We start from the raw sequence: 13,133 nt of genomic DNA, 5'->3' as shown, positions 1-13,133 counted from the left end.
CCCGTGGGATCTTGGGCACGCACGCACACGTGCCTGGCGTGAGTTTTAAGCCACTGGATCCGTGACACGAACCACAGTTGACTACGTGGGAGTCCAGCGACATAGCCATTACACTAACTGCTGGTTCCCAGAAATTTCTTTCTTTTTAAAGTAAGTTGGAGGATAGGATAGGGTTAGGTTTAAAGTTTAGTGTTAGGGTTAGAGGAGGGTTGGGGTTAAGATTGCAGTTAGGGGTTAGGGTTAGGGTAAAAAAAAAAAAAAAAGAAAGTAAAGTAGAAGAAATTAGTACATTTTAAAGGATCACCAGAGAAAAGCTAAGTGGTGAGAAATTAGATTATAAATATGGAAAGACAAAAAGACTTTTTAACAGAGCCTCTGGTTTTCAATTGAAATTGGAGGTATAAATTTAAATTACTTGCTCTTAACATAAAAAAAGTAGAAATATACAAGGGTTTTCAATTGAAATTGGAGGTATAAATATAAATTAATTGCTCTTAACATAAAAAAAATAGAAATATACAAGGGCCAGTAGATGGTGTAGTTGTTACATCATTGGATTCCCACATGTCTGAGTCCTGAATCTAGTTGCTTGAAAATCATGCTGGGTACATATGCATGTGTGCCCAAGATCCTGGGAGGGAAATGGAGAAGAAGGGCTTGTGACATGGCCATTCCCTCTGGTGGGTGATTTCTCATTTTCTCTCCTTCTCTCTTTCTCTCTCTCTCTCTCACTTGCTCTCTTCCTCTCTCCAGTGACTTCATGCATCCTAAGGCAAAACCTCTTAAAAAAATAGATGGTAAGGTTTTTTTGGTATACCTTAAGGGATCCTTGGGGGATATCTCCATTTATATCTAGATCTAGACCAGATCCACGTATATGAAGAGGAATAGTGAACTTTACTATGAACAATGGCTCAGCTGGGGCAGCACATGCTGGATGCTGCTGCTTGACAGGCTAAGGCCACATGGTAATCTGGGCTTTCATTCCTAGGCCAACATAAAAAAAAAAATGTTGGAATGGTAGTGTACACTTGTAGTCCCAGCTATGAAGGCTGAGGCAGGAGTATCATATCATAACAAAACTCACACACAAAAAAATACTCTTTAAATGTATAATTCATGCATTTAATAAATGCTTTCAGGGACTTATTTTAAATCTTTTATTAATATTAATGTCTTGGATCACAACATGTCAGAACTATTTAAAGTTACTTGTTTCCTTTGCATTTAATTAGGCAGTTAGTAACTAACATATCAACTTTTATATTCTCAAAGTTGGACAAAATGATTAAGACACGGATATCTTCAAATATTTATTATGAACCAATAAGATAAATCAGTGCTAGCAGTTTAATAAAAAACACTAAATATAGCATTGTATGAGTCAAACATAAGCAATCATAAACTGGGGGGGGGGAATATACACATATCTTTGCAGGCCCAAAGACGTCTATTGACGTGGGGCTGGCAGATGTCATAGTGGTTAAGGGCTCTGGACTCCCAAATGGCCGACCACAGTTCAAGTCCCGGACCCAGTGGCTTGCTTGCTCTCTCTCTCTCTGTCTCTTACTCTCTGTCCCTCTCTGGTCACATTAAAAATAAATGAATAAATAAATAAAGTTTAATAAAATAATTGTTTAACAAAAGTCTATTGATGTGACATTGACCAGTTTGATCTTATAAATTGGAGTCTATATTTTTAGCAATGGTACAACCCCCTGTACCAAAATACTATGTGACTTTATTGTTCAATTTAAAATAATTATATAAAGCTTGCTCCATCAACTGTAACATGCATAATACTGCTAACTCAGTAAGAGAGGTACAGAGAAGTTTATACTGCATTTGGATGCAGTGACACATTAAAGTTGAATTTGATTTAAAAGAGGGATTTAATATATGACAGAAATTAATATCTTTATATGTACAAATTTAGCTTCTATTAATCCAAGAGAAGTAGGACCAAAAGGTCTAAATAGATGATGCATGTAGCCACTCTGGAAAAATCTCTTATTCAGGTCACTACAAATTTATTTCTTTACAAGTCTATTAAACTTTTCTAAGTTCCACTTCAATTTATTATGGTGTTTGACATTGCTGACCTCCTGCTCCGCCTTTAAATCCATTTTCTAGCTAATGTATTGCAGATTTTCGTATCTCAGCTTACCTCTGATTCATTGACTTCTCTTCCTATGCCTGCTCTGACCATTTCATTACTGTAGGATTTTTGTCAAGTCTCTAAATTGGGCTTTAATATGCACTGTTTCAGAATCATTTCTGAGTATTGCCTTCGTTAATATTGTTTTGGTGGTTTTAAATGTAATCTTGTATTTTGAATGCCTGCAAAAATTGCTCATCAGACATCCTGGTAACATTTCACTGTGCCCAAACTAAATTCAAAGTCCCCCCACTAAGATTTTCTTTTATTTCCTCTTCCCTGTTTGTAATTGGTGCACTGCATATATATACTGAACTTCCAAAGTAGAAATTTATGGAGTTACCACTTCTGCTTCTTTCTACTTCATTACATATATCAAATATAACACAAAATCCATTTTTCCTTTTTTATTGGAATTTGTTATTGCCCTTTTTGTGAGGCACGCTCATGCCCCCAGTGGAAGTGACGTTAGCATCTGACAGAAAGAAGACGCTGTTTTTTTCTGAAGAACTGTGCTTGACCCGATAGGAACTGCTTTAGTATTCCTCAGGAGTTCCTGTCTTTCCTTTCTTCTCACTTCATCCTCCAACCATCACAACCTTCCCAGCTCTCAACCTGTGGGTGAATCTCATGACAATGACTAATAGAACCAGGGTATAAAATGCTGCCTGAGTAAGACTAACTCTGCAGCAAGTTCTTCTCCAGAGCTTTTGGGGAAATAAAGATGAAGTGAGACCCCATTTTTGAACCATTCCTTCCTCTCTCTTATCCTAGTTTCCTTTTTTCTGAGGACACACTTGAACTGCAGTATGCACACCTGAATTCCCGGCTCAAGCTCTATTGCTAGGGAACCAGACTTGTAACACTATTCTTCAAAACATTTCTCAATTGATCTGCGTTCATGTAGTCCTCATTTCATGCCGGATTAACAACAGCCCTTCAGATCATTTACCAGTTTCCTTTTGCCAATTTTTCATACATTCTGCAAAGCTGTGCCATGTTTCAAAGCTCTCTCTCTCCTTTTTCTTAAGGTTTTTACCTTAGTGTGTGTGCTCACTATAGAAACCACCCTCTGCAAGTATGGCCAGACAGCAATCCCTTCTCCTCCAATCTCCTTTTGGGATTTTGGGCATGTGCACACATGTACCCAATGTGATTTTCAAGTCAATGGGTCAGGGACTCTAACCATTAGTAGCCACATAAGAGTCCAGTGCCTTAGCCACCTCACCACCTGTTTAGTCCCCAAAGCTACCTTTCTAAATTAGGATAGTTTATTGTAGTAAAAAAAAAACATTATTTTTGTACCCAGCTTGCCAAATTTTGGGTTTTATTACCACTAGTAATTGAGTGCACAATGTAGGCAAAATTCTTAATATCTTTAAGTCTCAGTTTTCTATTCTACAAGAAAAACAAATGGGAAAAATAAAGATATATTTTTTTCCTTCAAGACAAAATAAGTTAGCATATGCAAAGAAACTCAAACAAACCTGTAATATAACCAACACAATGGTTGTTAACTAGCAATTTCAAATCTATATTAACTTCTAGTTATACAGGTTACTTTTTTTTTTTTCCTTCTATTTTTAAGGGCAGGATCTCACTATATTACCCAGAATGGACTCAAACTTGGGATGCTCCTGCTTCAGTCTCCTGATTAGCTGGAATGACAGCTATATACACTAACACCTGGGGGTAAATAACATTTCAAATCTAATCTTTTCTGGGACCAGTAGATGATGTACTGGTTGTGTCACTGGACTCTCATGTAGTCAACTGCGGTTTGAGTCCTAGACCTGGTAGCTTAAAACTCACGCTGGGAACATAGGCATGTGTGCCCAAAATCCTGAGAGGAGAATAGAGGAGAAGGGATTGTAGCATTGCCATCCTCCCTGAGTGATGATTTCTCACTTTTTGCCCCTCTGTCTCTCCAGTGAGCACATGTGCCCTATAGAAAAATATCTGTGAAAAACACAAACAAAATCAAATCCAGTCTTCTCAACCATTACCATTTTTGTTCCACTTTTATATTTTCCAGTATTTCCAATATTAACTGGACTGCTTTCACCAAGCCATTACTTATTCCTAAATATTTTTCTATTTTATATTTGTATGTGTCTTTTTTAGCTATTTTATTCAACTTTATGTATTTATTATTTATTTTAATTTGACCAGAGAGGAAGAGAGAGAGAGAGAAAGTAAGAAAGCAAGTTGCCAGGTCCAGTCAGTCATGTGGGAGTCCAGTATCCTCAACCACCATGCCACCTTGCTGGTCCCCCACAAGGCATTATCTTAATGGTCTTTGCAAACTACTTCTTTGGTTCTTTCTCATATTATTTTTACACCACATCATTCTACTAACTTTGATTCAAAATCAATTTATGTGAAAGAGCTTTTATAATACTTTATCACATGGTGCTTGTTTCCTTATTTCACTGTCTCAGACTTGGAATTAGAACTATACAGTTTAGTTTGCAGTTATTTGCAACTATAATGATTTGCTTAATCATCCTGTAGGTTATTCTTAACACCTCAAGTATGTTATAAACTCCATGAGGGAAAGCATCATGATTTATGGTCCTTTTGAATTATCAACAGGGCATAGACCAATACCAGTACATGTCTGATAAACGTGTGCTTTAATTAGTGCAGGAAATTGGACTCATGTACTTCTGAAAATCAATTGTAGGTAAAAACAGGACATTAAAATGATAACTAAATGATGAGGAAAGCAAAAGATAAGTTTATCAGGTTTTTACTCTTTTATTTTCTGAAGTTGGTAAGTAATTATTTTAAATGGTCAATTGAGTGAGCAATTTCAGTGGAGTTAGGCTTTAATAAAACGAACCAACCCACTCCTCTTCTATCAAAGACAATCTATGTAAATAAACATTCCATCTGCACAGAGAAGCACTACTACTAACAATACTACTTCCCTACTCCTGGGTCTTTTAAAGTATTTTTTTATAGTACTTAAGATGGCTTAAATGCTACTAAATACATTATTTCAAGTGTCACTTTTAGTCTTATCTATTTTCATATTATTAATGCACTATAAAGAATATTTATATTAGAAATATTCTCACAATAACTAAGTTCATTATCAAATAGGTGCACAGAAGAAAAATACATATATCTTGAAATGAACATTGTTTTAATATACACAAAATAATTATTTTCCCAAGTTATCATTTTATTCTCCATTTACATTTTCCTTTAATAATAATAATTTATTGCATATTTTTTCAAAAGAGTGAAAATTTTACATAGTTTGATTCATAAAATGTGTAGACCTTCCTTCTTCCTACTCTCTGAGTCCTACTCCTCAACATTAAGCTTTGCCGAATTTATGTTTTATATCCTTCCACACTATTTGTACAAGCATAAAATTATAAATAACTTTATTTCCAACTTAGACTGTTAGGTATACGAGAGTTCCCATCATGTTTTTTCAGTACAATTACTCTTAGTAATGGCTAATGCGTAAGAAAAAAGTTTCACAAGTGAAATTATATTTAAGTGTGTAACTACATTATCCCAGACTAACCACTAAAAACACTTTAATTTTCTTACCAATGAAAATTCAACTCTTCAATAACTAATATTGATTTTGTCAGTCTAACTTTCATTACGTGACATCTCTGATTACAGGTAGCCTACTATTAAAAACATCTCCATGCTTGGTATTCAGGGACATACATGCAAATGTTTTGGTTCACTTGTTTCTAATCAATTCTGTTCATCTATTTGTGAGAAACCTATATTTGTCTCAGGATTTCTGTGGGAGCCTAAAGCAAAATGAATTCAGAATTTTGATTATTTTTCATGAAAAACATATTAATGTGTTATCTTAAGTATTATTAGTCTTTAGACCTTACCTACTTACAAATATGCCTAGTAATAAACTAATGCATCTACATAGGCATAACATTTTATAAATCAATATAGTCATTATCTACCTTAGGTTAAAAACCTATGCACATATAACCAGAATATAAACAAAAAATTTTATGGAGAGCCCTTTAATGGGGATAATCTGATAACATAAATTGAAATTTATTTGGATGTTTGAAATGATGAGATAATGAACGTTAATTAAATATGTGATTTTTAAATGACTTTTAGTGAGTACTTATGATATTAGCTTGCAATGTTTTTCCCACAAAAGCAATAGGTATTAAAATACATTATTGTTACATTATTTGAATTATTATGATGATCCACCTTTTACAGTATTAACAATTGGAACACTATACATATTTTGTGCAAAAACAATACTCAGCTCTGTTAATGACATATAAGAGGAAAATTTAAAAATACATTAGTTGATTTACTAATCATAAGATTTTTTTTAAAGCCAAGAACTAGATTTGTATTAATTACAATTATTTAATTGTGCAGAAGATAACTGAGGTGTTACAAACAACCTGCAATTGTTTAAACTGCTCCTTGCCTTTTTCAGGTGCCACACAAATATTTATTCACATATTTGTTAATATGTATTTATCTTAGAATTCTAAGGACATAAATTACATTTAAAATAATTATATTAAAGTTTCAAAACAGAGGATTATTTAAAAAAAAAAATTGGAGGGGACCAGCAGTTAGAGTAATGGCTATGTCGCTGGACTCCCACGTAGTCAACCACGGTTCGAGTCCCGGACCCAACAGCTTAAACTTACGCTGGGTGCGTGTGTGTGCCTGCCCAAGATCCCGAGAGGAGAACAGAGAACGGATTGCAGTGTGGTCATCCCCCCTGGGGGATGATTTCTCACTTTCTCTGTCTCTCTCTGTCTTTCTGGCGAGCGCACGGGCCCTATAGCAAAATCCTCTCAAAAAAAAAAGGAAAATATTGGAGGTAATTGGGGTGAATATTCTGCATATCTAAATGAAAACTCAACTCAGAATAAGTGAATCAACTACCTCTTACGTTACTACTGTTTCACTTTAGTAAATTAAATATTTAATTAACATCTCATAAAAATTTTCCCCTTAAGCTTCTTTGGTGGGGACCAAAACCACCTGTTGTGTGGTGCTGCCTATTTTGTAAACTGCTGTTTGCTCAATAAACTTATTTATTTATTTATTTATTTATTTATTTATTTATTTTGAGAGGTTTTTGCTATAGGGAGTGTACGCTAGCCAGAAAGAGACAGAAAGCGAGAAATCACCCCTGGGGGGGAATGGCCACTTCGCAATCCCCCCTCCTCCATTCTCCTCTCGGAATCTTGGGCACGCGCGCACATGCGCTGGCATGAGTTTAAGCCACTGGGTCCCAGACTCAAAGCATGGTCGACTACATGGGAGTCCCGCAACATAGCCATTGCGCCAACTGCTGGTCCCAAACTTTTTAAAATTTTAATGTGCATGCCAGCTAGCGGTACAGAGGTAAAAGAGACTGGACCACACATGGACAACTGAGTGGTTTGACTACGAGATCTGGGAGCTTGAAAAAACACATGCCAGGTGAATGTATGTGCATGCCCAGAACCCTGAGAGGAAAGAGGAAGAGAAGAGATTACAATTGTGGCATGGCCATACCCCTGGGGGGATAGATTCTCATTTTCCTTCTCTTTCTTTCTCCCTCTATATCTCTTTCTAATTTGTACACACACCATATAACAACAAAAATTAATGCATCTGTCTCCTAACAGTGTAAAGCAAATATGAAAGCTTATTTGAATTAATTTAGCCATTATAAAAGAAGAAATTACTTTTTTGCCTTTTTACTTATGGAACACATAATATATTTAATTTAAGATATAATAAAATTTAAACTATTTAAAAGTTCAGGATACCACATTTAAAGGAAATACACTGATCATATATTTTAGAGTAATATAAACCAAGATCAGGTCTTATTTTGCATCCATCTTTATTATTACGAAATTTATATAACTAAATATTTATGTAACTAAATAAATTACTTAGAAATGAACAATCTATATAAACAATAATAGAAATAATGTTGAATATTGCAAATCTAGAAAATCTGCCTAATGTATTGGTTAAAATGTTTCAAATGGCAATGTAAGGAATGACAGTAAAAGGCTATGAGATTATATAAATGATATGAAACACCACTCTTTACAGAAGAATGAGGGACTTAGCAGATCATGTGATGGTTAAAGTGTTCACTAACCACAGTTTGAATCTCAAACCTGGTGGCTTGAGAATCATGTTGAGCATGTGTGTGTGCACACATATCCAAATCCCAGGAGAATGAGTGGGAAGGGATTGTGGCATGGCCATCCCCTCTTGGGGGCTGACTTCTCGCTTTCTCTCTTACTGTCTCTCTCTGGAGAGCACATGCTCCCTATGGCAAAAATAAACAAATAAATTAAAAATTAGCATTTATATTTGTTAATGTATTTTAAGTTAAGGCCTTATGTAGAGTTATATGTTATAAATATACATATATAAAATTACCTAACAAATACATGTAAAGCAGAAATTACAATTAAAAGTAGATACACAAGTAAGTTACTTAACTAATTTATAAATGAAATGGAGTAAATTTAGTTATAATCTCAATTTCAGACTCATGCTTACTTTAAAGAATATAATAGAATTTTTATATAGATGCTATTTATTTATTTATTTATTTATTTATTTTTGAGAGGTTTTTGCTATAGGGCACGTGCGCTCTCCAGAAAGACAGAGAGAGAGAGACATAGAGACAGAAAGCGAGATATCACCCCCCCAGGGGGGATGGTCACACCGCAATCCCTTCTCCTTCATTCTCTCGGGATCTTGGGCACGCATGCACACACACCCGGCATGAATTTTAAGCCACCGGGTCCGGGACGCGAACTGCGGTCGACTACGTGGGAATCCAGCGACATAGCCATTACGCTAACTGCTGGTTCCCTATAGATGCTATTTAAATGCTAAGAAAATTTTGCATTTTTGTCACACATATCACAGCATCAATTTTTTTTTTTGTCAATGGTAAACTATTGTTTTCTTGCAAATTTTAATTCAGTTTCATAGTAGTACTAGAAAAATTTAAATAGTAAACTGTTAGAATGAGTGCAGTGATTGGCTGACAAATTATGTACATAACCTAGGTATTAAATGTCAAATTTGCCTTTCCATGCATTTCCAAGTATTAAGTTAATTCAGTGTCCACATGTTAATATTACCATCATGGTAGATATGCATCTATATTTTCTAGAATCCTTTTAATAGACCTCACAAAGATGTTATTCACATAACATCATTTAAATTAAAAATACTGTGAAAGGGAGATTATTTTAAACTTTTTACATAATTACTCTTTCTTTTATTTAATTCATTAATATTAAACATGACATACATAAAAAATTATTCATACACATATTCATCTATTTAAAAGAATGAGTATCCAAACTAAATTAAAGTATTTTTCTTGGGACCAGCAGTTAGCATAATGGCTATGTCGCTGGACTCCCACGTAGTCAACCGCGGTTCGAGTCCCGTACCTGGTGGCTTAAACTCATGCAGGGTGCCTGTGCGTGCATGTCCAAGATCCTGAGAGGAGAATAGAGGAGAAGGGATTGCTGTGTGGCCATCCCCCCTGGAGGGTGATTTCTCGCTTTCTGTCTCTCTGTCTCTCTCTGTATGTCTGGCGAGCGCACGCGCCCTATAACGAAAACCTCTCCAAAAAAAAAAAAGAGCACATGCATCTTATGTTCTCTGGATTCAACAAAATTAAGTTAGAAATAAATGAAAATTAAGAAAAGCATACATGGGTTTAGCAGTTGGCGTAATGGCTATGTCGCTGGACTCCCACATAGTTGACCATGGTTCAAGTTCTGGACACGGTGACTTAAACTCACGTCAGGCGTATGTGCGTTTGTGCCCACGATCCCAAAAGGAGAATGGAGGAGAAGAGATTGCAGTGTGGCCTTCCCCCCCCAGGGGGTGATTTCTTGCTTTCTGTAGCTCTGTCTCTCTCTACCTTTCTGGAGAACACATGCACCCTATAGCAAAAACCTCTCAAAGAAAGAAAAAGAGAAAGAAAGAAAAGTATACATATTGAAGCTTATACACAAAAACACAAATAATACAAAGACTGAATTTGAAAAGTATTAGTAAAAATTTGAAATTACATAATTATAAGAATCTGCCTATCGCATATGGTGAAGCTCAGTTAAAGTAATAATTTATATATAACCTTAAAACCTCCTATTACAGAAAAGAGAAAATATCAAAAATGAAAGTATAACCCCTGATTGATTAGATGTGAGTGCAAAAAATAATGAAAGAAGTATTAAAGGAATATCTGAAAGATCATCAAAGTTGACAATTAGCAAAAACCTCTCCAAAAAATTTTTTAAAAAGTTTTTTTCTTATTTATAACTTAAAAATGTCATAAAAATGTAAATGTAGAACTATTATCTGATTTAATAAATTTTATAAGTAAACTGAAAACAAATTTATATAGCACAAAATAATAAATTTCTATTTGAAGTAACTCAAAATTATTCATCAAAATGTATAAGGAATATTTAGAAGTGTGAACTTTCAAATACATTGGTCCTTAAGTATAATATTAATATACCATAAATTACTTTTTCGATAAAATACAAAAAAGAAGTTAACATTAGGTCTTTTAATTTTCTAATTGAAACTAATAATGTATATTCAACATAACCTGACTTTCTTTAAATTTCAAGAGAATAATATACACTTTTAGATGCTAGTAACACTTCTAATTATAATTAATTTCCCCTCAGTATATGTGTAAGTCACACATTAGAAGTGCTTTTCCTCCATAGTTATCAATCCTAGTTTTAAGGGGTTCTTTTGTTTCTTCGTTTGTTTTGCTTTTAATTTATCAGTGTGTGTAAGTTCACCAGGGAGAGAAAGACAGACAGAGGGAGAGGGGAGGGAGATGGCATATTAAATGGCAAATGATCATGGTTCAGTGTCTTCTCCTCCATTTTCCTACTCTGTAGGGATCTAGGGCATGCATGCAAAGGTACCCAGTGTGTTTTTTGAGCTATGGCAGGAATTTGAACCATGTGATCTGTCATGAGGGATACAGCTGCCTTGGAGCCAACTCTTGAACTCTAATCTATCATAGTTCTTAAAAAGATTCATTACACAAAATGGCATAGTATCACTCTCCTCCTCACCCCCCAAAAAGAGTAAACATAGTAACAACATAACAAAAAGTAAGGTATCTTAGAAATGTGGATCCTTATTTACGCGATAAGAAACTATTCTGCCATCTATTGGCAGATTACTAGTCTGTCATTTTTTTTTAGAATTATTTTATTTAACTTTATTTATTTATTTATTTTGATTTGAACAGAGAGGGAGAGAGAGAGAGGTAGAGAGAGAGGGAAAGCAAGAAAGCAAGCCTCCAGGTTCGGGACTCAAATCACAGTCAGCCATGTAGGAGTCCAGCACCCTTAACTGCCATACTACCTACCGGCCCTTAGTCTATCACTTTTTTTTGTTTGTTTGTTTGTTTGTTTGTTTTGGTTTTTGCTATAGGATACATGCTCTCATCAGAGAGAAAAAGAGGGACAGAAAGCAAGAAGTTACTCACTAGGTGGAATAGCCACACTGCAATCCATTCTCCTTGCAATCCATTCTCCTCCATTTTCCTCTCAGGATTTTGAGCACATACATGCATATGCCCAGCATGACTTTCAAGCCACTGGGTCCAGGACTTAAACTGTGGTTGGCCATGTAGGATTCCAGCAACATAACCACTACACTATCTGCTAATCCCACCAGTCTATCACTTTTAAAAATAAGACTATTTCCAAAAAAGATAGGTTACTATACCTATGTGCAGGTATCTTTCGGTTCCCAACAATCAATATAACATCACAAAGTTGCTGTTGCTTCAAGTAACTTTCCATCTTTCTGAAGGTTTGCTCAGCATGGTGAACGGCTTGATAGAATTCTTCAGAGCTACTAGAGTCCAAATCACTTTGAGGAGTCAGAGAATGGCTGGTTGCTGATAGCCTATAAAATACACATAGAAAGATGGTGTTTAAAAAGTGTTACTAATTGTGACAGAATAATACACAGATTTTTAGAACATTGCAAAGAAAAGCAATGCATCTGTCCTTATTTGCGTGATTTTTAATACAAGTTCAGTGAAACAAGTTCACAAAACCTATTTGTGGTTAAATAGTTTCTTTCTTTTTTTTTTTTTAGTGAGCAATAAATGCATTGAAAATTGTCTTTTTTTTCTGTTTCAAAAAACAAGTTTTACAAATAGGTTGTCTGTACTTATTAGAACATTAATTTAATAAATCTGAAATCACAATAAGAATAAATAATTAACATATCTCTTTTATAATTAATAATGACATGAAAATATAATCAATTTCATATTGATATAAATAATTTAGTTATTCTATGCTAAGTGATTATGATTCTTGTGACATTAGGCTAAATATTGCTTGGTATAAGTAGAGGATGTTTAATGTAAACTATGAAGCATAGTTTGTATAAATTATTGACAATTAAATTTTAAAGAATATTTTGAGTTTCACATTCAATACTCATCTGATTAAACAAAGTATACACAGAAGAGATTAGTTCTTATAAATGTTTTAATTACTTAGATATACTTAAAATAAGCTTTATGATTTTGAAAATCCCATGATATTTAATTTTGCTTACTCTATTAATAGACTGTTTCATAAAAGGCTTAAAAATGCCATATTCTTTCAAGAAAATTCTCGATATACTTAGATACATGACCTACTCAATCAGACCCAAGCAAATGTTCTGACGGTAAATCCTTAAAACAATTTAAAGTTCAATAATAATTAGGTATATATAAATAATATTGAAATAGCTTTTTTCAGTTAAGTATCTTAGAAAATAATATGGAGAATTCTTTTTTTCAAATACAATGCAATCAATTATAGCTGACCCTAGAATAAAGGTAAAATCATTAATGTCAGACCAAATTCTTTTTTTTTTTTTTTTTTTTGGGAGATTTTTACTTATGGGGTCGCGGGCG

General features: G+C 34.3%; 1 protein-coding gene across 1 annotated transcript in view; it reads right to left on the bottom strand.

Annotated features, from left to right (window-relative positions):
* LOC102468869 (kelch-like protein 1) overlaps positions 1 to 13,133 on the bottom strand; it is a 244,376-nt gene that overhangs the window by 215,466 nt on the left and 15,777 nt on the right. The window contains exon 2 of the mRNA XM_027767138.1: positions 11,939 to 12,121. Within this exon, the coding sequence (XP_027622939.1) occupies positions 11,939 to 12,121 (183 nt within the window). The remainder of the gene's footprint in view (positions 1 to 11,938; positions 12,122 to 13,133) is intronic.

The sequence above is a fragment of the Tupaia chinensis genome, unplaced genomic scaffold (assembly GCF_000334495.1).
Source record: "Tupaia chinensis unplaced genomic scaffold, TupChi_1.0 Scaffold143943_1, whole genome shotgun sequence".
Classification (NCBI taxonomy): Eukaryota; Metazoa; Chordata; class Mammalia; order Scandentia; family Tupaiidae; genus Tupaia; species Tupaia belangeri.
Note: the sequence above shows the minus strand (reverse complement) of the source record. Positions and strands in the feature narration are given on the sequence as shown.